This window comes from Ascaphus truei, chromosome 3, assembly GCF_040206685.1.
Source record: "Ascaphus truei isolate aAscTru1 chromosome 3, aAscTru1.hap1, whole genome shotgun sequence".
In the NCBI taxonomy this organism is placed as follows: domain Eukaryota; kingdom Metazoa; phylum Chordata; class Amphibia; order Anura; family Ascaphidae; genus Ascaphus; species Ascaphus truei.
This window is the reverse complement of record NC_134485.1, coordinates 192,607,752-192,635,695: the sequence shown is the minus strand read 5'-3', so window position 1 is coordinate 192,635,695 and position 27,944 is coordinate 192,607,752. Positions and strand designations below refer to the sequence as shown.

The 27,944-nt window shown below is 44.5% G+C and overlaps 1 protein-coding gene across 2 annotated transcripts in view; it reads left to right on the top strand.

Annotated features, from left to right (window-relative positions):
* LOC142489311 (N-acyl-aromatic-L-amino acid amidohydrolase (carboxylate-forming)-like) overlaps window positions 1–25,498 on the top strand; it is a 102,085-nt gene extending 76,587 nt beyond the window's left edge. For both annotated transcript variants that reach the window (XM_075589836.1, XM_075589837.1), the window contains exon 7: window positions 25,000–25,498. In XM_075589836.1, coding sequence (XP_075445951.1) covers window positions 25,000–25,194 — 195 coding nt within the window. In that variant the 3' untranslated portion in view covers window positions 25,195–25,498. The remainder of the gene's footprint in view (window positions 1–24,999) is intronic.
* Window positions 25,499–27,944: the final 2,446 nt, after the last annotated feature.

The following is a 27,944-nucleotide window of genomic DNA, read 5'->3' as shown; positions in this document are numbered from 1 at the left end:
TGGTAGTTGATGGACGATTTGGCGGTAAAACTGTTTCAATTGGAAACTCTTCATGCTCACTTGATTGTATTTCTGTGTCTATGGCGGTGGCATCATCATCATCATCATCTTCATCATCATGTTCTAAAAATAAATGTACACATTATTAAATGGCATGTTAATCTCTGCTGTGTTACTATGTAATTATACTGTGTCATAAGTAACAACTAACATGTTTCCATACGTTTTATAACCTCACATTAAAAACTACCTTGACTTACGAATAATGTTTGGACTCAGTATGAAATATGAATGAATGAAAACTTGCTGTAAACTCACAACTCCTACATGATAGTTAACATCACTAACACAATACATGTTGCCTTACACTTCATTTTCACTGACACTAAGTAATCCTATTTAAAGAACATGTGCAAAACAAATAATGAACATGACAACATAACATATAGAAGTGCACATATTATATGGCCACCAACTGATACACTCACCTTCTAGGTGTGTTGAGCTGCATGACCCAGGTGAAGACACTTGTTCCGTCTCAGGTGACACATGTCCTCCAGGGGCAACTATATATAACAATAACATTAGTTTTACATTTACATGTGTAAATATTGAACAAACACTTATTGTATGTTCTGTATTTATGAGTACCTAACAGCATCAGTTCCTTAACCGAAAATGTGTGTGTTAAAGTGAACATAAATAGTTGTAATAACAATGTACATGCCTATGTACTTAGAACTTTTGAGTTCCCTAACATACAACATACTATGTTTCTGCAGTAATGCGTGAGGATAAATAGATTAAAATTGTACATAAAAATCATATGTTGTGTAGTGATATCAGTATCATCATGTACATAACTATCATGAGATGAACATTCACAATGTTTATCATGAAGGTGGTCATATTGCAAAAAGTTTTGTGTTTGGTACAGGATATGTGTGGTACATTAATAGAAGATGTGGCACACCTGAATGTGGCTGTCACTCAATAAGACAAGACATGCAGTGTGTGATAATGTGTTGTTGATAGTAGTTCAACTATAGATATGAGTGAACTAATGTGTGACGTACGCTTTGATAACTAATGAGTTGTTGGGGCATTTAGTAGCTAGAGTTACGCTTTCAAATGAGTGTGATTAACTTCAGTTGTGCTAGTCAGGTTGTAAGAACGGTATTCCCTTCCCATAAAAAGCCTAATCAGCCAGACCTTTCAATTTCTTCAAACAGGTGAAAATGGTGTGAACTAAGTTGACCCTAAGATGAGCCTGTAATTTGTGTTTGTGCTGAACCCCACCCCCTCTGTTGACGTGTATGCTGTGATGAGATATTCATTGCAGCTGCTTTAACACAATGTTAGAGGAGCTAAATAGTCGTCTGCAGTGTTTAAGTTATGAACACAATGACATAACATATGCAACGTGTGCCTCATTATGCTGTCTGTATATGACATAAAGCACAAATGGACCTTTTCATAAACAACTATAGATGTGTTAGTGCAAGTGATGTTTGTAGGCCGTTGCATGCAATATATTTGATGCATGCTTAGAATAGGCAGTAATGTTGTGTTTGTAGGAGTAAAATAAATAAAATACACAATAATATTATACATATTTATGTTCTGTACCTGTAGCTAGTAATAATTTCTCATTAGCATGTGTTACACATGTGTACTACCCTGTTGTTCCCCATCTTCGCCCACCATCAATTGCTTCCACTGCAGCAATGCATTTTGGGAATTCACATGTAAATGACCACGCTATGGCACGTGCTATATTAGTTACTGCTTTTAGTAGGACTACAACATATATGTCTATTTTGAGATATATATATATATACAGAATCAGACATATACATATATAGATGCAGGTATGCTTATATTGTGAAGACAGTATAAAAAGCAGCGGAAATATGCAAAATAACTGTAAGCAACGACACGCCTAGTACAGTAATATTTCTCACCTGGTGGAAATTGTGAGGGATAAATTCCAATATCACGGTCACCAGCCAAGCCCTCGACGACGACGGGAAGTAATTTTGCCCGAAGCAGCTCCTCCAATGGAGTTAATATCAGACGTTGTGGTGTCGGCCCACCTCCAGTGCCAGTAGCATGCACGCGTTGGTCTTGTATTTTCCTTTTTAATTTTGACCTAATATCGTCAAATCTCTTGTGACAATTCCGCTTGTTCCTGACATGATTCCCACACGCATTGACACCAATGACTATTGTTTCCCACATTTCTTTTTTGCTTGATGAACTTGTCCGCCCTTGAAAAACATATAAAATATATGAGGTAAATTAATAATAATACAAGCACCAGTTTCCTACACTGCTAGCTGTTTCAAGAGAAAACAAACATGCTGTTTTAGGTGTAATATGTGAAGCACATGAGCATTCACTACTAAACCTATACATGTACTGTAAGCAAGGTTGCATTAATATTGTATGCAGTTCTCGCAAATTGAACGTCTGAGTTTTGTTGTCCTTGTAACGCATGATAAAAAGCTGTTTTTCCACACTAATTAACATAGAAAGATATTCTGTACCCATATTTGCATATGAACAAAACTCAGATGACCTAGGATCACATGTATTTGAAGAATAAATGTCAAGGTACACTTACCTACTAAATGTCCATAGATACTGTCATAGTGCTCCAGAATCCCAGTGACAAGAGCTCTATTTTCCTGGTCATTGAAGCGAGGATTACGTGGCTTCTCCACACGTTTCTTCCGAGCAGGTTTAGGGTCAGAGCTTGGCTGGTGCTGACTGGACTCTCCTTCTTCCAATGGAAGAGACTCCAAAAGCTGCCCACCAGCAAGCACGCCACCACCAGACACCCCATCAGCAACTGAGCCACCAGCAGCACTCCCACTCCCAGCACCAGCACTCCCACTCCCAGCAACAGCAGTCGCACTCCTAGCACCAGCACTCCCACTCCCAGCAACAGCACTCGCACTAATACCACCAGCACTCCCACTCCCAGCAACAGCACTCCCACTCCCAGCAACAGCACTCCCACTCCCAGCAACAGCACTCACACTCCCAGCAACACCACTCGCAGCAACAGCACTCCCACTCCCAGCAACAGCACTTGCACTCCTAGCAACATCACTCCCCTGAACAGTACGTTCACTCCGACGCGTACTCGCACGAGTAGCACTCCCACTCCCACCAGCATCACTCTTCCCACGCTTTGCGGGCATACTTACAGCACTCACAAAAAACAGACAAGAAATGTACAGCCAATCACACGAAACACTTCCACATATAAAACAAGACAAAGATGTAAACAAAACAACAAAGGACAAAGCTCTCCCAATACACAACAAGTCTCTCAGTCAATATGCAAATCTTAAATCACCCAGCTCTGTGCGTCTCTCTCTCTCTCACTCCCAACAACACAGAGAATGATTAACAGTACACGTTGCCTTTAAATATGGCGCGCTATCCAATACATGCTTGGTTCGCCTGATTCAGCAAGATTTGTGATTGGGCAACCTAACAGCACCCCGCCACGCACGCCGATACACCTGTGTGTGATCGGCAAATCATCGTGAGAGTGGGCGGATTTGTTTTCGGCTTGATTTTGAATGTATTCGGCACTTACTGCATACGGAGAGGGAAAATCGCCAATAACATGACTAATCGGTAAGCTTGCCGATTTCACATAATCGTCGCTTACTGCATGAGGCCCTTTGTCTACAATCTCATCCTTACCCTTGCCTCAGCGCCACAGGAGGTGTTTTTCTCCCACTTTCAAACCTTATTGTTAAACACTTCTTTGAAGTATATGCATTCCACAGTGTCAATTCAACACAGCGTCTTCCTAAAGACGCACCAGATTCAACCTTACCCACCCAGCGTACATCTGCGTTGCTCCAAAGGCGCACAGCCTGATGAGGGCCCCCCCAAGAACTGCTCCCCTCTGCACAGGACCAGCGTGCTAAGGGTTAACATGTGCTTGTTCTTTGTTGAATCGGCAACCCCACCCACTGGAATGTTAATGAGCCAAGGGGACAAAGAAAAGATCTTTTTGTTCACAGACGCACCAGATTCAACCTCACCCACCCAGCGTACCTCTGCATTGCTCCAAAGGCGCACAGCCTGATGACGCCCCCCCCCCCCCCCAAGAACTGCTCCCCTCTGCACAGGACCAGCGTGCTAAGGGTTAACATGTGCTTGTTCGTTGTTGAATCGGCAATCCCACCCACTGGAATGTTAATGAGCCAAGGGGACAAAGAAAAGATCTTTTTGTTCACAGACGCACCAGATTCAACCTCACCCACCCAGCGTACATCTGCGTTGCTCCAAAGACGCACAGCCTGATGAGGGCCCCCCCAAGAACTGCTCCCCTCTGCACAGGACCAGCGTGCTAAGGGTTAATATGTCCTTGTTCTTTATTGAATCGGCAACCCCACCCACTGGAATGTTAATGAGCCAAGGGGACAAAGAAAAGATCTTTTTGTTCACAGACGCACCAGATTCAACCTCACCCACCCAGCGTACATCTGTGTTGCTCCAAAGGCGCACAGCCTTTGACGCAGCCAAAGGGCGTGAGCCGTTTGCTGCCGTTCGCTGATGTTAAAGTGATGTTAAAGCTGCTCTATTTCTATCTGAAACACATAAGCCCTTTATCCCCTGTACCCAATTTTCCAACTTTATCTGTCCATGAAATGTCTGTAAATTCCCTGTATAACCCTGTTCTTTTATCGTAACCATGTCTTTTTTATAACTCTGTGCCCAGGACATACTTCCTGGTAAAACATTTTTATAAATAAAATAAATAAATAAAATAAATAAAAACTTCACCTGTATAAGTTAGCAATTTTAGTGTCTTTAGTGCAGAGCCTCCCATGTTCAGTTCTCAAAAGAAACCAGCCAGCCAGGTTTTCAGAATAACACATACCTACAGCAAGCAGGTTATCTGAGTGATGATTAGAGCAATGGTAATTTGTTAATTAGAAAATTAGGACTACATTCTGGGGAGACTTTATGGTTGCCAAACGTCCTGTATATACAGGATTGTCCCTTATTTAATTGACTTGTCCTGTTGTCCCGGAAGGCCTGTTGGGACCCTTAATTGTCATGTATTTTAATGTCTTGATGTGAAAACCCTGAATTTTAAATTACTGAAATTAAATCAGTCATAAAAACGCAATAGATTTCTATTTGAGGGCAAACGTTACCTTTTACAATAGATGTCGCCTTACTAAATTATTAAAATAATAAAGTTAGGACACTGCCTGGTCATCTCATACTACCCTGACACCCACCCCTATAGGCGTTATTTCTTGTCCCACCACTGCGTGTTAGTTCAGTGCGCGTCTTTCCCCTCTCTACCAAGAGTAGAGAGAGATGATAAAACCCCCCAAACTAAATCTTGTGTGGACATATTTAAAGGGGGGAAAAAATAAAACAAAAACAGCAGCTTAGACAGCAGCTTTAACATCGTATATCTCCACATAATGAAACTGCAGCTTGCTGGACTGGAACTGGTGTATCTGTGTAGTTATCACTCCCCACTAGCATCACATGAGAGACCTCTCAGACAAATACAGATATAGTGTAAATCCTCACGATTTAAGTGCAATGCACTTACATCAATATAAAAGACATTGCACTCTGAGAAACAGACGGGATCTCCCTGGGTGCTAGACACTGAAATCTTCGCGTCTCACTGGCTCTGCCCTCGCGATGACGTATGTCAGTCCCTGGATGGTTAGCACTCCCGGATGGGAATTCTTCCTTCATTCCGTCTGCCTCTGGGGCAACGCTCCTTCACCCTACGTGTTTCACTGGTCGGATTCTTCATTAGTTATCAGCAGCAATCTGACCCTCTCTTAAATAGTCACCTGCATTTGCCTATTGGTCCAACTTTACTTGTCCCATAAGTAGAGCACACGGATGTCTCAATAATGTCTCTCGTATAATATTCCGGCACCAAAGGAATGTCAGAACATAGCACCTCCGTATCAGTCCATGACCTATAGATGCAGTAGTGTCCCCTATCATGGAACAACATCGCCTCACTAAAAACAATAAAAGTAAAATATAGTTGTATATATACAAGTTGTATTGTGCTTACTACCTGAAGTGAATTAGACAATATCTGCTATCTTACATAACAATAACTAAAATGATATATTTTGCATAGAAAACTTAACAATCGCCACAATTCATTATATAAATTACAATGGATAATTAATTGATAGAACTTATTCTTATAGCCTCTCTGTAAGAGACATGCAGAGGTTTGTAAGGCTGAGCTTATAGTGCCGGCGAGGGCAACGCGACTGTGACGTCACCCATCGGTTGCTAGCGAAAGTTGTTATTCGCTTTCCGGCGATGTCGCGGGCGACCAGGTCTTTGATTGGTTCAGATGCTGTCACATGTGGCGACAGCCTCTGAAAAATCAAATTTGACTGGCTTCAAAAATTCACGCCACCAGCGTCTCTCCCATTGCTCCATCGCGTCGAGCTCACTATAAGTGCTTGCGACGGCGACAATGCATTTGTTTTCGAGTGACGTTGCGACGGCGGAACTATAAGCGCAGCCTAAGAGAATTGCAGAGGTACAACCAGGGAGACAGATTTGGGGGAATTTAAACCCTGGCTTTATTCAGCCATCCCTTTAAACAACACAGTACCCACAAAAATAAACAAATAGTCAGCCTATCCCTTTGTAACGGCTAACTCACTTCCTCAGTCCCTATCTGCAAGGCTGAGAGGATACGCCTCTTACCAACCTATCACCCCAAAGTCTAAAGAGGTACCTGTAAGCAGGGGCTCTTTGTGTCTGTCTCTGAGTCTGGTTGGTGTTGGTGAGGGGCCAGCCTTTGGCAGGTTTGCGGGTTCTCTGTGCCAAAGAATAGAGATCTGGTCCCTGGTGTCTTGCTAGAAGCACACAGTCCTCCATTGTGCTCAAGAGTCTCTCTACATAGTTTCCAGCTTTTCTACATGTCTGATTAGCCAGGTAGAGACTTAATAATTGTCTTTAGCTGCAATTAACCTGCTCCATGCTGGATTCCTCAGACCACTACAGGCTTATATTGAAGTCTTATTTTGACAAGGGTTAAGTCCCTTTTACACTCTCACATGATGTGGGGGAGGGGGGGGTAAATTACCCCTTTACAGATCACATATTAGGAAATTAAACATATATCAGGGTTACAGAGAACTATTAGTCCTCATAAAAAACTTGGTCACAACCACTACAGCTCAGTGTATAAATTGCAGAGAGCAATTGAATTATAGATGATTATTCATGTAGCCTCTATACTACTGTCCAGAGTCAATATTAATGAGTCCATGCCTACTGAACAGACAAAAATTCCTCACCATTAGTAAGAATTCTCTCTCTCTCTCTCTCTCTCTCTCTCTCTCTCTCTCTCTCTCTCTCTCTCTCTCTCTCTCTCTCTCTCTCTCTCTCTCTCTCTCTCGTGTGTGTGTGTATATATATATATATATATATATATATATATATATATATATAAATATATGTAACGGTTATTTCCTCCACCACAATCACAGATATAGAGTGAGTGTGTGAACGTATGTGTTACCAGGTGTGGTGCATATACCTGTAGGTTCACAAGAGACCTAAGCCTCCGCTTGTTGGGAACCTGGGGTGAGACCTTAAGCTCGATCTGGTTCACAGCACCTCCACCTGTGTAGGGTTCTAGGAATGTAGAAGGTTGCCTACACAGGACCCACATATACAATAAACACATACACAGGAATGTATATAACCACTTTACTGTAATGCAGAATAATCACACACCTTGATAATAGTAATACTTCCCCTAGAGGGTAACTCCACAAATATAACTCAGTCCAAAGTGTCTTTCACTCCACTAGGAGTGTACCTACCCACCACCGTGTATGCCCACACCGTGTCCACAGCCTAACCCCTTTGTCCCGTGGTCAGCGCTGCCACTATGTGTAATGAATATATATATATATATGATACGTTGGTGCACTTAGGAAGGTACCTGCCGAGCGCTCCTGCACTCGGGCCAGCAATCAACTTCAAAAAGGATCTGCCGCTTGGGGATCCCGTCTGTCATCCAATGCTTCCTCGCACGAGGGTCCGTCAGGGGTGATCCCACCCTGGAGATAGTCTCTGTCTCTTTAGCACAGACTTGAGCCCAAGTCTCTTGTCGGGGAGCACAGCGTCCGCTGTGTTCCTATCTAACACTAGTACTACTATGACAGGGTCCCTAACCTAAGGCCTGTCCCTGTAGCACCACAAGCTGGGGAGTTCAGGACCTATCTGGGGCTTAAGGGGTTACTGGCCTAATGCAGTGGGTCACTGACCCTTCACTCACCTCCTTCCCCTAACTCTTCCTGGTCCAGACTGACTAACGTGCTCAGAGCCCATGAAATGTATCAATCCCCCTGTGCAGGGAGATACTCTAGCCCTATTGGCTCCCTGGTGTCACGTGGGGCGCTTCTGAGGCTCATGGGATCTGTAGTCCCTGCTGTGAGCCCTCCTGTGATTTGCTGCCTCTCGCGCGCTTGTTCTGCGCATGCGCGAGCTGTCTCTGTGCCTCCCGTCGCCTGGTCTTACTGCTCATGCGCGAAGTAATGAGTGATGGCGGCGCCCTGCATCGGGAACCACGGGGGGCCTCGCAACGTGACCGTGTCCCCGACAACCGGCCGCACACGTTCCCGGCAACCGGCCGCATCAAGGGGAGAGCGTGCGAGCCCGCACATGCCCCCACGCTACCGGCCGCAGTGAGTCCCGGAGGAGGGGGTCTACAACGGAAGGGGGACCTGGCTACATATATATATATATATATATATATATATATATATATGTATATATATATATATATATATATATATATATATATATATATATATATATATGCAAATACAACTGTATGCTCATCTGCATGTCTTAGGCAGGTCTGCAACCCCGCCTTTCCCCATCATCACCCAGCATACAGCACTTCCACTGCATATATATACACATACAGTGTTCGACAAATCACCTAAAAATCTACTCGCCCAACCAAAAAATCTACTCGCCACCTAGTCCCGCCCCCAACTCCGCCCCTAGTCCCGCCCCCACTCCGCCCCTAGTCCCGCCCCCAACCCCGCCCCCAACCCCGCTTTAAAATAAAATATATAAATAAAATACATTTAATAAATTCCTAGTCAGAACAACATTCGTTTTTGACATAAATGTATTTATTGTATTACATTATACTACAATTAGTCGTGTGTGTGTGTGTGTGTGTGTCAATGTCGGATCAGAAATAAAAGCCAGATGTGAATGACTAGTTTCCTGAACCCCTTAACCAGTGTCTGGACGTCGGCGCTTCACAGAGAGAGACAGAGACAGACAGACACACACACACAAACACACAGAGAGCGGCACACCCACACACACACACACACACACACACACAGAGAGAAAGAGAGACACACAGAGAAAGAGAGACACACAGAGAAAGAGAGAGAAAGAGAGACACACACACTGAGAGAATGAGAGACAAAGAGAGAGTGCGACACAGAGCGAAGAAGAGAGTGCGACAGAGAGAACGAAGAAGAGAGTGCGACAGAGAGGGAGAGGGCGACACAGGGGGAGGGCGACACAGGGAGAGGGCGACACAGGGAGAGGGTGACACAGGGGGACGGAGAGGGTGGGTCACACAGGGAGAGGGTGACACGGAGAGGGAGAGGGAGGGTGACACAGGGAGCGGGACAGGGTGACACAGGGAGAAGGTGACACAGTGAGAGGGTGAGCGGGAGAGGGTGAGAGGGAGAGGGTGACACAGGGAGAGGGTGAGAGGGAGGGTGACACAGGGAGAGGGAGGGTGACACAGGGAGAGGGAGGGTGACACAGGGAGAGGGATGGTGACACAGGGAGAGGGAGGGTGACACAGGGAGAGGGAGGGTGACACGGAGAGGGTGACACAGGGAGAGGGAGGGTGACACAGGGAGAGGGTGACACATGGAGATGGAGAGGGTGGGTGACACAGGGAGAGGGAGGGTGAGAGGGTGACACAGGGAGAGGGTGAGAGGGAGAGGGTGACACAGGGAGAGGGAGGGTGACACAGGGAGAGGGTGACACAGGGAGAGGGAGAGGGTGGGTGACACAGGGAGAGGGAGGGTGAGAGGGTGACACAGGGAGAGGGTGAGAGGGACAGGGTGACACAGGGAGAGGGTGACACAGGGAGAGGGTGACACAGGGAGAGGGAGGGTGACACAGGGAGAGGGAGGGTGACACAGGGAGAGGGAGGGTAACACAGGGAGAGGGAGGGTGACACAGGGAGAGGGTGACACAGGGAGAGAGAGGGTGACACAGGGAGAGGGAGGGTGACACAGGGAGAGGGTGGCACAGGGAGAGGGTGGCACAGGGAGAGGGAGAGCGTGGGTGACAGGGAGAGGGAGGGTAACACAGGGAGAGGGAGGGTGACACAGGGAGAGGGAGGGTGACACAGGGAGAGGGAGAGGGTGGGTGACACAGGGAGAGGGAGGGTGACACAGGGAGAGGGAGGGTGACACGGAGAGGGTGACACGGAGAGGGTGACACAGGGAGAGGGTGACACAGGGAGAGGGTGACACAGGGAGAGGGTGACACAGGGACAGGGAGAGGGACACAGGGACAGGGAGAGGGTGACACAGGGAGAGGATGACACATGGAGAGGGAGAGGGAGGGTGACACAGGGAGAGGAAGGGTGACACAGGGAGAGGGAGGGTGACACAGGGAGAGGGAGGGTGACACAGGGATAGGGAGGGTGACAGGGAGAGGGAGGGTGACACAGGGACAGGGAGAGGGTGACACAGGGAGAGGGAGAGAGAGGGTGACACAGGGAGAGGGAGAGGGTGACACAGGGAGAGGGAGGGAGGGAGGGAGAGTGTGACACAGGGAGAGGGAGAGGGTGACACAGGGAGAGGGAGGGTGACACAGGGAGAGGGAGGGTGACACAGGGAGAGGGTGGCACAGGGAGAGGGTGGGTGACACAGGGAGAGGGAGGGTGACACAGGGAGAGGAGGGTGACACAGGGAGAGGGAGGGTGACACAGGGAGAGGGAGGGTGACACAGGGAGAGGGAGGGTGACACAGGGAGAGGGAGGGTGACACTGAGAGGGAGAGGGTGACACAGGGACAGGGAGAGGGTGACACAGGGACAGGGAGAGGTTGACACAGGGACAGGGAGAGGGTGACACAGGGACAGGGAGAGGGTGACACAGGGACAGGGAGAGGGTGACACAGGGAGAGGGTGACACAGGGAGAGGGTGACAGGGAGAGGGAGAGAGAGGGAGAGGGTGACACAGGGAGAGGGAGAGGGTGACACAGGGAGAGGGAGAGGGTGACACAGGGAGAGGGTGACACAGGGAGAGGGTGACACAGGGAGAGAGTGACACAGGGAGAGGGTGACACAGGGAGAGGGTGACACAGGGAGAGGGTGACACAGGGAGAGGGTGACACAGGGAGAGGTAGACACAGGGAGAGGGAGACACAGGGAGAGGGAGACAGGGTGACACACTCACAGACACCCACTCTCACTCAGACAAACTCACACTCACACACACACACAGTCTGTCACTCACACACACAAACACTCACCCGCAAGGCAGGGGTCTCACATGGCAGCAGTGGGGCCTCCGCACGGCAGGAGGGCCTCTGCAAGGGGCCGCGCCACCTCCAGAGGCGGACGCCGACACCCTGATAGAATGGAGAAGGCGGTAGGGGATTTCCCCTGCTTAGAGCAGGGAGAGGCTCCGGTTAGGGGATTTCCCCTGCTTAGAGCAGGGAGAGGCTCCGGTTAGGGGATTTCCCCTGCTTAGAGCAGGGAGAGGCTCTGGTTAGGGGATTTCCCCTGCTTAGAGCAGGGAGAGGCACGCGTGGGGTGAGGGGGGGGGGTCACGGAGGCCGGGAGAGATTGGTGTGAGGGGGGGTGGTGGATGGCCCGATGGGAGGGGGTGGTGGATGGCCCGATGGGAGGGGGGGGTGGATGGCCCGAAGGGAGGGGGTGGTGGATGGCCCGATGGGAGGGGGGGCGGATGGCCCGATGGGAGGGGGGGGTGGATGGCCCGATGGGAGGGGGGGCGGATGGCCCGATGGGAGGGGGGGCGGATGGCCCGATGGGAGGGGGGGGTGGATGGCCCGATGCGAGGGGGGGCGAATGGCCCGATGGGAGGGGGGGTGACAGATGGCCCTGCAGGGGCCTGAGGCAGACAGGCGCGGCTGCCGGAAGGGGGAGGAGTGGAAGAGCTGACGAGGGAAAGTTGCTGAGAGGCGGGGGAGGAGCGAAGGCACTGCTCAGAGAGCCGCAGGCGGGGTAATCTCCCCAAACAACATGAACCCGCCTCCGGCTTTTTTATTTTTTTCTCCAGCGCGGGAAAAACAGCAGCGCGAGCGGGGGAAAAACAGCGCGCGAGCACGGGAAATTTAAAAAATACACGTGTGCTGCTTGGGCCAATATTTACTCGCCCGGGGGTTAAATCCACACGCCCCGGGCGTGTAAATGTATATAATTGTCGAACACTGTATATATATATATACATGTAGAGGTATTTTTTGATTATATATATATATATATATATATATATATACTGCTGCGGCCAAGTTTATTCGAGCATTTGCCCGTTCTTGGCCGCAGCAGTAGCCTGGCGCGCGTCCGAGGGTGACGGGCGCGCGCCGAAGCAGCGGAAGAGCGCCCTCCGATCGGGGCGCTCTCCCTACCGCTGCCGGGTCCGCCGGGTCCCCCGGAACCCCCTGCCGCCATCCCGCGATCGCGGGACACCAGGGCTCCCTCGGGGAGCCCTGGACGCGCGTGCAGGGGGCGCAGGCTCCCGAAGACGCGTGACCGCGCGTCTATGACGCGCGGCACGCCGAGGGGCAACCACTAGCAAGCCGGGAAATCTCCCGGCTTGCGGTACCGGCCACACTTTAATAAAGTGTGTCGGTAGTGTATATATGAAAAAAGAAAGAGAAGGCGCACTCTCCTAGTGAAATGGTTACACTCACAAACATAGAATAATAATGTGCATGTATGAGTTCAATACTCCATCTCCGTCTCAGTTCCTCGGGTCCTCATTGTCTCCAGCGTGCATCTGCCGTGGTGTAGGACGCCTTCCGGAAACCGGAAGTGGAGATGGCGCACTTCAAACTTTGTCCTCCGGCAATCCGTGGCACCTGCGTGGGATTCCCCCTTCGTTGTAGTCTTCAATGGGAGCCTGGTTCACAGTGTGGGACCGCTTCAGCACAAGTCGGAGACAAACTCAACCTTACGCGTTTCATTGTGTTTATGCAACTTCGTCAGAGGCTGGTGTTGTTTTGGAACTTCCCATAATTATATCAAAAGAGTCCAGCTGGTATTAGTTAAGTGGTAATATTCATCCTGATGTCTAATGGTACTTTTAAAGCTACAACACTAAAGTATATGGAATGATGTACAAAACAACCTATAGAGTATTTACATAACATGGATACATATTGAAACATTTCAAAAGTAATAAAATATTTTATACAAAAAAAAATCATAAAAACTTGTCAATTAGTTAGACTGGTGTGGATATGAAAAACAAATGTACTAATAGATAACTCAAACAGTAGAATACAAAAAAATTGAGGTGATAAACACCATGATTAGTGCTCTGAAAAATAGATGATAATTAGTTAAGGGATAAGGCTGGATAGCTAAAGGATAGATAAGCAAAATGTAATTTACAAAAAAGAGACTGCTGATCTAATGTGAACCATATTAATTCATCTGGACAGCGTGTGCAGAGCCAGAACACAACCAAAAGATATTGTTGACAGCTTAGTAGAACTAAACTGTATCAAAAATAGAGAGGGGTAGCGGAATAAGGAAAAGACAATCCATAATATGACTAAATATTATATGTATTTATAATATCCCTAATTTATTATGATGAATAAATATCCTAAATAATAATGTGTGTGTATATATTTCTGAATATACCCCTGGTGTGCTGTCTCTTTGTTGCTGGGCCTCCATCTGGTAATATCTCATCTATTTGATTTTTTACGGGTTTAGCATTTGGATACCTTGTGACATGTGAGTGCGTCTCTCTCTCTCTCTCTCTCTCTCTCTCTCTCTCGCTCTCTCTCTCCTGTTAAAATATATATATATATAAAACAATTAAATCCAATTATAAAACATATATTATTGTATTAATGAATAAGTGTATATCAAAGGAGGGAGCAATATATGCTCAACACAACTCCGTAGAAGAAACACCAATATGCAGAGACAGAGAGACCTGGCAAAAGCCTATACGATGGTACTTACGTCGATGTACCCTTTTGGGAATTGGGTACTGTGACGGTGAGATGGTAACCAGGCTCACCATAAAGGTTAAACCCACTTGGTTACCACTGATTCATGTATTGGGGTTCCTGAGTGTCAGCTCTTGAGCCCAGTGTTTGTCCAGGCATTGTGTAAAATGATGTGACAATAAATAATTTTCTGTGTTTTACCTTTCCATTTGTGTCAATAAGCAGAGATTGCTAGGCTATAAGTTTCAGGGTGGGTTTTGCGGAGAAAGTCTTATCAGATTGTGCCTAGGTAGTCAGGGTCCAGAGTTGCTGGATACCCCAAAAATGTAACCGGCAATCAGGTCGGAATCCCGGATACATATAGGCACAATGCTCCAGTCAAAATCCTGTCTTGAAAACGCTTTGCGCGACTCACCGCTAGGATTCCCTGCTTCAGCACAGACCAGAAAGGTAAATGGGGCATAGTGATGAGTGGTATCACTGAAATGGTAAAGGGGTCCCTAGTATAAGGGGGGATACCCAGTTAATGCCCAAGTCACCCAGAACCTGGTATAGGGTTTCTGGGGGTACTCCAACCATATATAAGGTTTAGAGGTGTTTTTAAAGCTAAGTCGGGTTTGCAGTGTGTGAGGGATATGGCTAGTGGGAATAAAAGTGCAGATTCTCATTCTATCCCTCATAACCAAAAGACTTAGAAAGTATAACAGTGTAAATTATATTTTATTAAACAGATATTTTTAAAGTGTTTAAATGCTTGTGCACGGTATATGAGCTGGGGACTTCCAGTTCCACGGTTCCGAGAGACCATGTGGTTACCAAGCTTGGTGCCATCAAGTCTGCTCGGGTCCCGGACATAAAAGCCTCAGAGGTTGCCAAGGTGTGAAAGCCATTTGGGCAGCAGAGTTAGCCTCAAGTACTTAGATCGTGGGAGGAATGGAAGTCATCGTACCACCATTTGCCCCAGCCCAGACTTTGAGGAGCCTAACTCAGTGGGTGGCTTCTGCCTGACATTTGGCAGAGGGGCCAGGTTGGAGCAAGCCCTTGTCAGAATCTGAATCCACGTGTGCCCGACTTAGACTGGCAGTGCTCTGATAAGCTGGTAGGATACTTCCCATGCTCGGATTGGCCGTAGTATTTCATGAATGAACTCTGAAATACCATTAGAAACCCTCAGCCAATCCGGAGGAGAGATTCTAAGCACCAGAATGGCAGCAGCAAATTGGAATGTCCAAAAAATAGCATCGAGCCGGCTTCAGAAATTTCAAGTCCCACTTTTCAAGGCCAAGTTCTGAGAATAGAACGTAGCGGTCGCGGCTGGGATTGTAAACCTAAAACATTTCCAGGATGGTTGGGACTAACTCCCAGTCAACGGACTTTAGCATCTCTGGAAGAAAGAGAGCGGTGGTGTCAGGAACTTCATGCCAATTTGTGTTCCAGGACATTTCGGGCCAAGTCCCGGTCAACCTAAAGACTTTATGTGCTATTTTACCTAGGAAAGTCTAGTTTTGTATCCCAGACCCCCAGTAAGTGTGTTTTCTTCTGTATTTTGTAATCCACGTCTATACGTCTGTTGCAATAGAGTAAATGACAATTTGTTTTACTAACTTGTTTTGCTCAGTGACTGATCCCAGTAAAATCATGTAAATACCTGGTCTCCCGTGACAGGTACCTAGTGTATATATCCAAAATGTTTCTTTAGCACACAACCGTTTAATCTGTCTTCACTCAATAATGAGGGAGGGACGGCTTCCAAGCCCATGATAGTCATAGACTTGTGATCTTTATGGTGTATTTCCAAAAAATGTCTAGATAGACTCTGCATTTGGAAGCCCCTTATTGCATTACGACGATGTTCAAGAAAACGTGTTGCTAAAGTGTGAGACGTCCTACCAATATATTGTGGTCCACAAGTACAAGAGATTACATAAACCACATATGTGGATAGGCAATTAATATAGCCTATCACAGATTATTCTGTGTGGTCATTGTTTGAAATAATCCTCTGTGTGGTTTTGAGATGCTTGCATGTGATGCAACGTTCTCTCCCACACTGAAAATTATCATTCACCAGTGCCTTATTGGCTGTACAGTTGGACTGCGCAGATTTAAATTTACTAGATGCCAGAATGGTTTTCATATTCCTTGCACTTTTATAAACCATTGGAATCTGTTTTGGTAGCCTTGAACCAATAATGGAATCACTTGTTAGAATCCTCCAATGTTTATTTAATACTTTTTTAATCTGGTGTGTACATTGATTGTATTTGGTAATAAATGTAGGGGTTCATAGGATGAATCAGCTGACTTACTCCTGATGTTTCTATCACCTATTTTACCTAGTTTAATCCTGGATTATTCCAAAAGACAGACCCTGTCCATCTGTTTTACAGTCTCCAGTGTCTTTAGCAACTGTCCTTTACCATATCCCTTCTCCAAAAATCTCTTGACTAATCTTTGACTCTGTGTGTCAAAATCTGACTCTAAATTCCTCCTGATCCTCAGAAACTGACTCTTTGGGATGTTCTCTAGCCATTTGTTTGTAGTGATTACTAGATGAATGTATGTAAGCATTAGTGACAACTGGTTTGAAATGTTTTTTTGTTAGAATTCTACTATCGCCACCCACAGAGAGTTCCAAATCCAATTTTTTTGATAAGGATCAATATGATATGTAATTGTTCCTGAATGAGGAGAATATGCTGATAATTCCTCTTTGTTCCCATCCCAGACAATGAGCAGATCATCTATGTACCAGCCATAGTACACCAGACCCACCTCCAGCCGCACATCCCCCGAAACATGAAGGCTCTCCCACAGCCCCATGTAGAGGATTGCATAGCTGGGAGCGAATCTTGTGCCCATGGCCATACCACAAGTCTGTATATAATATTTATCCTCAAATAAAAAAGAATTATGTTCCAATATAAATAGTATACTGGACAAAAGGAACTCTCTCTGGGTGGCACATAGTGAAACATCAGTTTCCAAGAAATGTCTGACTGTACCCATTCCCTTGTGGTGGTTAATGCACGTATAAAGTGATGCCACGACACACGTGGCCCAAAGGTAGGTACTTTTCCAAAGAATGTCGGAGGTGGAGTCGATGACATGCAAAGTGTCCCTCAAATAGGATTTTAATTTGATGACATAAGGTTGAAGATAATGGTCAACATATTGGGACATATTTGATGTCATTGACTCCACCCTTGAGACTATTGGTCGACTAGGAGGATTGTCTAGAGTCTTATGGATTTTAGGCATATAGTAGAAGACTGGCGTTCCTTTCTTCCCCTCATGTTTCTCTCTTTTCTCCCCATCATGGCTTTCTTTTCCCTCTTATGTATTTCTCTGTTGTACTTCATTTTCTCTCTCTCTTTTCTGTCTTCTTCCCTTTCATATATATATATAACTTGTGAGATACCGCTCACCACAATAATGAATACAATAAGATAATATGTAATATGGTTTAAATACAGCTGGTGCAAAGTGGATAGTAATGACAGACACAGACATATAAGGAGACAGAGAGTTCTCCTGCAAGATCCCCATTAACTGCACAACAAAGCTTTCATGTCTGTTTTGATCCCTACGATTTAACCCTTCCCCTCCCTCTCAACTTTCCCAGCCTGTCTCTCAGGCTGCAGCTCCAGCTCCACGCTGCACTACTTGAGGCCCCGCCCCCTGACATAGGCCCACCCACCTACGGAGGCTCTGCAGGGGAAGGGATTTCCACTTTGTCCTTCCCGCTGCATCTCAGGGCCCCGCCTCCTGACCCAGGCCACGCCCACCTACAGAGGAAGGGATTTCCCCTCTGTCCTTCCCGCTGCATCTCAGGGCCCCGCCTCCTGACCCAGGCCCCACCCACCTACAGAGGAAGGGATTTCCCTCTTTGCTTCATCTCTACTGCATCTCAGGCCCCGCAATGTTCTGCTGACAGGGGGGGGGGAGCCATCTCCCCAAGAGCGCGGGCCCCTTGGCTTTGCCCGGGCTATAGCTATTCCCCTGGCCTGAAATAGGAAGGGGGGGGGGGGGTGATGGGGCAGGTGCCCTGGCGTGGGAGCTTAGCCCCCAAGAGGGAGGTGGGGGTTAACCACTTGTTTGTCATAGATGTTAGTAAGCTATTGTCTGGCAATGCCTTACTAGTTCCTTTAAGTGAAGTAGTTAGGCTAATGGTATTTAAATATAAGCCCCTTTTTTAGCTTTTAGTGGCCAGCAAGCCGTAGGTTTCATTTTATGAACTTTTGTGCCCGATTGTAGGTATTTACTTTGTCATGTCACATCTAACGTAGGTATGACTGAAATGACATAACATTATTTCCCAATGTTCGTTTAATGGAGCTTAGCAAATAAGGCATGCTTACGATATTATTTTCACTAAGGGCTGTTATAAGTGACGCTATGATTTTTACAGGAGTTTATTGGGTTAATGTGACATCATTAACTTTAGTGGTTAAAGCGTAACTACTAATGTAACATTCACTTGGTTTAACATCACATTAAATAGCTTAGTGCACCTGGGCCATTATCATCTGAGACTGGGGAGTCTTGGGTTGATTTCCTCTGACGACTCCCTTGTGTGATATCACAGTGTACTCAGCAAGTGCATGTGCAGCCAGAGTCCTCCTCTCTCCCTCTCTCTCGTCCCCCTCCTCCTCTCTCCCTCTGTCTCGTCCCCCTCCTCCTCTCTCCCTCTCTCTCATCTCCCTCCTCCTCTCTCCCTCTGTCTCGTCCCCCTCCTCCTCTCTCCCTCTCTCTCTTCTCCCTCCTCCTCTGTCTCTTCTCTCTCCTCCTCTCTCCCTTCTCCCTCCTCCTCTCTCCCTCTCTCTCTTCTCCCTCCTCCTCTCTCCCTCTCTCTCGTCCCCTCCTCCTCCTCTCTTCCTCTCTCTTCTCCCTCCTCCTCTCTCCCTCTCTCTCTTCTCCCTCCTCCTCTGTCTCTTCTCTCTCCTCCTCTCTCCCTTCTCCCTCCTCCTCTCTCCCTCTCTCTCTTCTCCCTCCTCCTCTCTCCCTCTCTCTCTTCTCCCTCCTCCTCTCTCCCTCTCTCTTCTCCCTCCTCCTATCTCCCTCTCTCCCTCTCTCTCTTCTCCCTCCTCCTCTCTCTTTCTCTCTCTTCTCCCTCCTCCTCTCTCTTTCTCTCTCTTCTCCCTCGTCCTCTCTCCTTCTCTCTCTTCAACCTCCTCCTCTCTCCTTCTCTCTCTTCTCCCTCCTCCTCTCTGATGGCACTCTGGTGGAATATAGGTACAAAACACTTAGTTGACAAACACTTCCATTCAGTGTCCTCTAAGAAGTTGTTTTAAAAAAACAAATACAAAAGGGTTTTTTTCTGCCTGACTACATACAATTGCATCTTTAAAGCAGTAAAACATTGTGTTTTTTTTTTAAATAAATAAGTTCTGTATTATTAGATAATAGTGACTGTGTTTTTTGTTTTTAATCAACTCTTAATGCCACTTTTATGAGTTTAAATACATTCTTTGATTTCTATAGCAGGTTTTAAAGCTGCAGTTCAGTCTTTTTTTTTTTTTTTAATTTATTTTTTTACTTCAATAGTTTTTATGTGTGCAATCTCTAATTACCTAAAGAACTGTATAGCTGCCAGTCAATCCGTTCTCCATGTATTGATAGGTCGAAATTTGGTGACATAATTAGTGAAGAGATCTGTTTATATTCTGCTTGTCTGTCAGTGGAAGCTCATGAATATTCATGAGCAATCCCTGCACTGACATGTGCTAGAGGGAGGGCAGGGCTGACAAAGGGGTGTGCCAGGGCTTGTGACAGGACATGAAGGGGCAGTGCCTTAGTAAATGGTTGTTAAAATAGAATACAAGAAAATTGGTCTTTAAAAGTTGTTTTTTTTAAAACAGAAAATGCTAAAAGTATTTTTTCTTACTACAGAACTGATTTATTAAAAAAAACACACATGCAGGATATTGACTGAACTGCAGCTTTAATCCACCTCCCCAGCAGTGCAAGATATTTGCAACATGTTTTTTTTAAAATAATTTGTTACAAATTTTCCCAGCAGTGTGAGCTGTAAACTGTACAATAGATAATGTTACCGTAGTAATATAAGGATACATTGTAGCTGGTGAGTACACTGACTGAAACAGTCATTATCTTAGGCACACAATCAGGATTTTGACAGATTTATAACAGGAGCACCAAACGATTGCCAGCTTAGGTAAGAATGTTGAATTATACATTGTCACATGATATATATATATATATATATATATATATATATATATAGAGAGAGAGAGAGAGAGAGAGAGAGAGAGAGAGAGAGAGAGAGAGAGAGAGAGAGAGAGAGAGAGAGAGAGAGAGAGAGAGAGAGAGAGAGAGAGAGAGAGAGAGAGAGAGAGAGAGAGAGAGAGAGAGAGAGAGAGATGTATATATATATATATATCAAAGAAAAAAGCTGCGCCTCTAAGGAACATATACAATAAATATATCTATATATGCTATAACAATATGATGTAAATATGGATGAATATCTTAATTATATAAGCAATATATACACATATATAGTATTGTGGACCTATAATAGTATCAGGCCCACAAAAACATGAACAATAGTATATATAAAAAAGGCAAAAAAGGATAAACCAGTCCTCAAATAGTCCAATGAATGGTATAGGTGCTGGTATGCAGGGTCTCCGGCAGCTCTCAATATGGACCAACCACGTCCACAAGATATCTAAAAAGGAAAAAAGAGGAGAGAGCGCACGCCCATAGCGTATAAAAGTATTTAATGAGGGGGAGGGGGGAGAGAGGGGGGTAAAAAACGCACTTACAAAAATGCAATAAAATCAAGCATATGTGATATATATAATCACCACCATCCGGTTTTTCTGTAGACTCTTGGGGCAGTCCCAGGCTCCGTTGGTAAGGGAGCAACGTCACAGCAGATTCCCAGGGCTGGTAACACCATCCGGTTAGACTGCAGACTATTGGGGCCGTCCCAGGCTCCGTTGGCAATGGGGAGCAGAGTCCCAGCAAATTCACAAGGCAGGTGTGCTGTATAATAGTCCAAGAAAGAGGTCCCGTAATAGTGGTGCCTAAAGCACTCGCGCCTGGATCAATACGCTCCAGCGCTTCGTGAAGACTCCAATGTCTGTGCGTCTGACGTCACGACGCTCCCTGACGCGTTTCGTCAGTCACGGCTAACTTTCTCAAAGGGATAACATGAGAGGGGGAGGTCCGGTATTATATATACACAACCTCATGATGGTAATTAAAAGAAGTAACCTCCCCTACTCAGCTGCAATCGTTTTTTGTGCTGCTACACACTTATACACACCCATTTACATGTAATACAGATAATTAACCCTAAAAGGATTGGAGGAGATAGTTGGAGTAAGAGCAAAATTAAAAACATACACTCTGAATACCAGTCTAAATCCCAATTCATTTTGAATGAATTGCACAATTTGTACAAAAATACTTTATATCTGCCAATTCACTTATATAAAAACCATAGATGTATACTATATGTATATAACCCATAGACTGGTATAACATTGTTCATAGAAACAGAAAAGAACCGAGAAAATCCTAAAGGGATCATACCAAAATAAAAGTGAAAATAAAAGCATTCAGCCTGCATGTGCTTCAAGACCTGGTTGACCAATAGTATATAAATTTATATATGGTATATGTTATAATTATCCACAGGGTGCATCAGTTAATTAATACTTGAGCACACCTAGTATATAGAGAGGAATGACTCACATACAGGCTAATACTATACATATATATTTAATAACTGAAAAACAAGAGATACATAACATCATATATATTATATAAATAAAATGCAATAGTGTGTACATATACAGACATACACAATCAAGTACAAATATTACCCTTGGCGGGTGTGTAGATAATTTCAGATTGAATATAGACAATATCTCATGTGATCCTATCAGGAAAAACTGATCAGATTGGGGATATTTTGAACCATCAGTCTGGAGTCTGTATGCCACAAACAAGGCCAGGACCCGGGGAACTAATTAATTGTGAGAGCATATTTTAATTAATTGTATTGTTAAGTTATGTGGAAAAAGTATATTATATAAAATATATAAAAAGGTATGTATGTGAAAAATATATATATAGTGTATGTGTGAAAGGAAACTTTACCATTTGTCTCATTCGCCAATGTTTACTACCCGGGCCCCTAAATGGCCTACACTAAATTAAGTGCCTATTCAAGTGAATATTAATTTTAATTTTGATTTTAATTTTATTTTAATTTATATGAAGGCTATACAATAATTGTAATAGTGTATGTGAGGATAGATACCTAATACCATCTATTAAACCCTAGGATGATCTTATTTCTAATTAAACCACATAAATATGCAAATATAAATATTCATAAATACATCCATTATTCAGACGGGGGGAGAGGATGGAATAGGGGTGGGGGGGGGTGAGGGGGTGGGAGGGGGGAGGGGGGGAGGGAAACAGGGGGAGGGGAAGGAGGGGGGGGGGGGGGAGGAGGGAGGGGGGTGGGAAAGTGAATCTCTGGAGGAGATCCAGACAAAGGATGGACTGAGAAGCAGAGGAGAAGAACAGGAAGAGACATCCACGGAGTGACTAAACTAAAGTACTGACATCCAAACATTCGTTGAGTCCCCCAGGATTAAGAGTGCCCAATTGGGAATCCAAAAGGTTTCCCGCCTACAGAGTGTCTTGAATCGGTCGCCTCCTAGAACACAAGGAGAGATGGTCTCTATTCCCATAATTTGCATAGTTTTGGGATTTTGTTGGTGAAATAATTTAAAGTGTCGAGAGACACTATGATTATTGAGACCCTTAATAACATTTCTCCTGTGTTCCAGGAAGCGCGTTCCCAATGTTCTTGTGGTGCGTCCAACGTATTTTAGACTGCACCCCGCACTGTATAAGGTACACAACGTAAGTGCTAAGACAAGTGATAGAGCTACTGATGGCATAGGTGATGCCCCCTACTTGGAGAACAGACATGAGTATTATTCAAAAGATGCCTGCACGTAATGCATCGACTGCGGCCACAGGGATGGCTACCCAATGGTCCCTTATTTTTTGCAGTATCACAGATTGAGGAAGACTTAAGCCTAGTGGGAGCTAATATACTTTTTATACTTCTAGCCTTCCTGTATGTAACAGGAGCTCTATCCGGCATTTCCCCCCCCCCTCCCATCTCCCCCCCCCTCCCCCCCCCTCCTTCCCCCCCCCCCCTTTTCCCTCCCCCCCTCCCCCCTCCCACCCCCTCACTCCCCCCCACCCCTATTCCATCCTCTCCCCCCGTCTGAATAATGGATGTATTTATGAATATTTATATTTGCATATTTATGTGGTTTAATTAGAAATAAGATCATCCTAGGGTTTAATAGATGGTATTAGGTATTTATCCTCACATACACTATTACAATTATTGTATAGCCTTCATATAAATTAAAATAAAATTAAAATTAAAATTAATATTCACTTGAATAGGCACTTAATTTAGTTAGGCCATTTAGGGCCCGGGTAGTAAACATTGGCGAATGAGACAAATGGTAAAGTTTCCTTTCACACATACACTATATATATTTTTTTCACATACATACCTTTTTATATATTTTATATAATATACTTTTTCCACATAACTTAACAATACAATTAATTAAAATATGCTCTCACAATTAATTAGTTCCCCGGGTCCTGGCCTTGTTTGTGGCATACAGACTCCAGACTAATGGTTCAAAATATCCCCAATCTGATCAGTTTTTTCCTGAAAGGATCACATGAGATATTGTCTATATTCAATCTGAAATTATCTACACACCCGCCAAGGGTAATATTTGTACTTGATTGTGTATGTCTGTATATGTACACACTATTGCATTTTATTTATATAATATATATGATGTTATGTATCTCTTGTTTTTCAGTTATTAAATATATATGTATAGTATTAGCCTGTATGTGAGTCATTCCTCTAGTGATCCCTTTAAGATTTTCTCGGTTCTTTTCTGTTTCTATGAACAATGTTATACCAGTCTATGGGTTATATACATATAGTATACATCTATGGTTTTTATATAAGTGAATTGGCAGATATAAGTATTTTTGTACAAATTGTGCAATTCATTCAAAATGAATTGGGATTTAGACTGGTATTCAGAGTGTATGTTTTTAAATTTTGCTCTTACTCCAACTATCTCCTCCAATCCTTTTAGGGTTAATTATCTGTATTACATGTAAATGGGTGTGTATACTGTAAGTGTGTAGCAGCACAAAAAACAATTGCAGCTGAGTAGGGGAGGTTACTTCTTTTAATTACCATCATGAGGTTGTGTATATATAATACCGGACCTCCCCCCTCTCATGTTATCCCTTTGAGAAAGTTAGCCGTGACTGACGAAACGCGTCAGGGAGCGTCGTGACGTCAGACGCACAGACATTGGAGTCTACACGAATTACATTATTACATATATATAATATTACATTATTATATATCACATATGCTTGATTTTATTGCATTTTTGTAAGTGCGTTTTTTACCCCCCTCTCTCCCCCCCTCCCCCTCATTAAATACTTTTATACGCTATGGGCGTGCGCTCTCTCCTCTTTTTTCCTTTATATATATATATATAGATATAAAAGAAAAAAAAGTAGGGAAGCAGTATTGCTGCTTTAAAAATCCTTGTTTAGATACATTTTCTTATTCACACATCTCCTAAATATGAATCTCGTTTGTATTTCTTATTAGGACAAAGATTACCATCCTTTGCAACCTGGGTGTCCCATTTTCCAGACCCTCCACGGAGAGGAGCTTTGCTATGATGGAGAGAAAACCATATATCCCACGTTTGTCAATGAAGGCGCATATTACGAGAAAAATGTAGCTTTCATTGCAATGGAAAAACTTCATTGCACCGTCCCTGCCCTCAAGGTGCAACGTTAGATGGATCTACGCGGAGAAGACGAGGCTGATGCATTAATCCATTTTTGGGCAACAGGCAGCCCTCCGGGGCTTCACCTGCGACCCCCAACTTCTGGTCCCTACAGAAGCTTGCCGGGAAGGGGCGAGGGAGAGTGGGGAGGGGGGGGCACCTATTTTATTTTAACCGTACCGTTATCATAGCCCTTTGGGCCAATCAAACCATATCAATCTCACCAAGTTGACAACCAGATACTGTATAATCAAATATTGGTCTGTTTCTATTATAACAGCAAATATTAAATATGACATTTATTTGATTAAATAATTCTTGCGCCAATTGTAAGACGCAAAATTAGAAACATTCATACATATGTCGCGGGTGCAAATTGACACACAAGCAAATATTTACACCATATATATACTCCCCTTCTCACCTGTGTTCTTTCCTCTTCAATTGCTTATTTTGTTGTGCATTTTTTAGTTCATGTTTGACACTTAGATTTGGAGCAGGGGTTCTATGTATAATATTTACTGCTGTGCCTAGAGCACTTATCGTTAAAAACTTGACATTAAGCCAAAATATCAGCCAGTGTTTCATCACAAACACATTTTTTTTGTAGAAAGAAATTATTTCAAAGGCTCCATTACTCAGGACAGGCACATCCAGATGACCCAGTGCAGGCAAGGCGGTTGTCCCTTCTAATTCCTTCATCAGCTAGAGGTCTACATTTATTAAGCAGTGCTATTTCATAAGACATCTTGCATGGTGTCTTCTGGCCTCAAAAGTTATCTTTTGCCCTCCGTTGTATAATGGGTGTCACTCCCAGGCAGCTGATGCTGAGCTTCTCCTGGTTGACAGGGGAACAAAGCCCATATTTTCCAAACAGTGTTATTCCATAAGGTATCTTCTGATACTGGAAAACAATTTCCAAGGTGCCTTCTGGCGCTGAAACGTGTTTCATGGAATAGCATCACTTGGCAAATATGGCCCACAGTTCTTTTGAGTCGGATGCTATATACAGTAGTTGTGTGGCCTCAAAGTCTCTGAATGACCCCTGCTGTGGTCCATGGAAGTCCATACAATCATGTGAGCCTGAAGACACAAGAGATGGTCTGTATTATTAGCCTGGGCTGAGCCACTTCTGCAGCTACATGCAGACAGCATACTGTCATCCCTACCCTCCACCTCGTTCTTCTAAACCATGTACATAAGGGAAGCGCAAGACTATGGAATCACTTAGCAGTAATTGGCTGCAGGTCAGCAACTCCTTTAAAGGTCAGTCAAATGTGCCTAATGCCAACCCCCCTCCTGACCAGGTGACCAATAAAAAGGTCCTATCTTGTTAACTAGTATATAATCCAGGCCGTACCTAGGGATAAAGGGACTTTTGCATGATAAATTATGTATTAAGACACCAACAGAGAAGGATAATGTATCACCCTATACGCGACATTGATAATGACCATTAACGTAACAGTATTTATAACGTAATGCAAGGAAACCATATTTGCAGATACGTGTAGCTGCTTGCAGTGTTCCAACAGAACATTTTCCCCCTAACAGGAGAAAGATAGTCATGACAATGAATTAAGTAGTGCAGAATGCAAAGGCACAAAGTTAATGTCATTCAATGTCGGGCCAAATCTGTGGTAGTGTCACAAATAGTATCTTCATATCATAAATATTAAGGGAATATCGCAGCAACATAGCAACAAGTTAGTGTGACGGGGAGGAAAGGGTTAATACCTGATTTGCCATGCATTACTGTTGTTGCCCTGTCCCCGACATTTTTATTCCCCATGTGCAGGCCATTCCTGGCTGCGAGGGTAAAAGACAAGGTGCATTGCTTGCCATACCCTCTAACCAACACATGATAGCAGATCTTAAATGTAAGGCAAGAGGTATTTTTTTGTAAGTCCAAGCAGGAATTACTTGGACATCCAGCTGTGATATGGGTGAATGAGCTTCGGTATTTTTATGACCAAGCCTCAACGGGTTGTAATTATTTTTATGATGGAGCCTCAAAGCCTCCCACAGATTTAGAGTTTCCCTGTCTAAACGAGTGTCAACTATGACAAGACCCAGAGACCCATAATGTATACAAAACGGACATACTGATGCACAGCAGATCTGGGTCAAAAATCAGACTTAGTGGCCCCAAGTTATGGGTGTAGCTCAGGTATGCTAAGTGGCATGGGCGTCAACCTGACCCATGCTCCCTGCCCACCGGACAGCCCTTTTGACCGGTCTTATGAACTGTGGGTCACTTGGCTATTCGTGGTTTTTTTTGTTCCCACGAGGGGATTGGATCCACATGTTAAAAATAGCTTTGGGCAGTCTATAAATGTGGCTTCCCATTTATTCCCAGTGTGATTCCGGAATTTTAATCCATGATGTAAAGATGCAAGACTTTGTTCCAGTACAGCAGCAACCAGTCCAGGAGTGAAGGGGTTAACAACCACATAACCACAGGACTTTTAAAACCAAGGCTGCATTTCTTGCACTGGCAAGCAAAGGACAATTTATTTCATTCCAAGGACAATTTATTCCATTTCCTTATCCCAGTGAGTGTTGTTTTAAGTGTATTCTGCAGATGTGTGTTTGTCTATTAAGGAAATAAATCACAATTTATTTTGCAACTTGTTCTGTTCAATCAAGTACCCAGAAATATAAATGTGTTGATAAAAGTTGATGTCATCGTGACAAGCTTTTAAAAAACTGGTGGCAGCTGGTGGTATACTGATTGAACCTATATTGCAGTTTCCTGCGG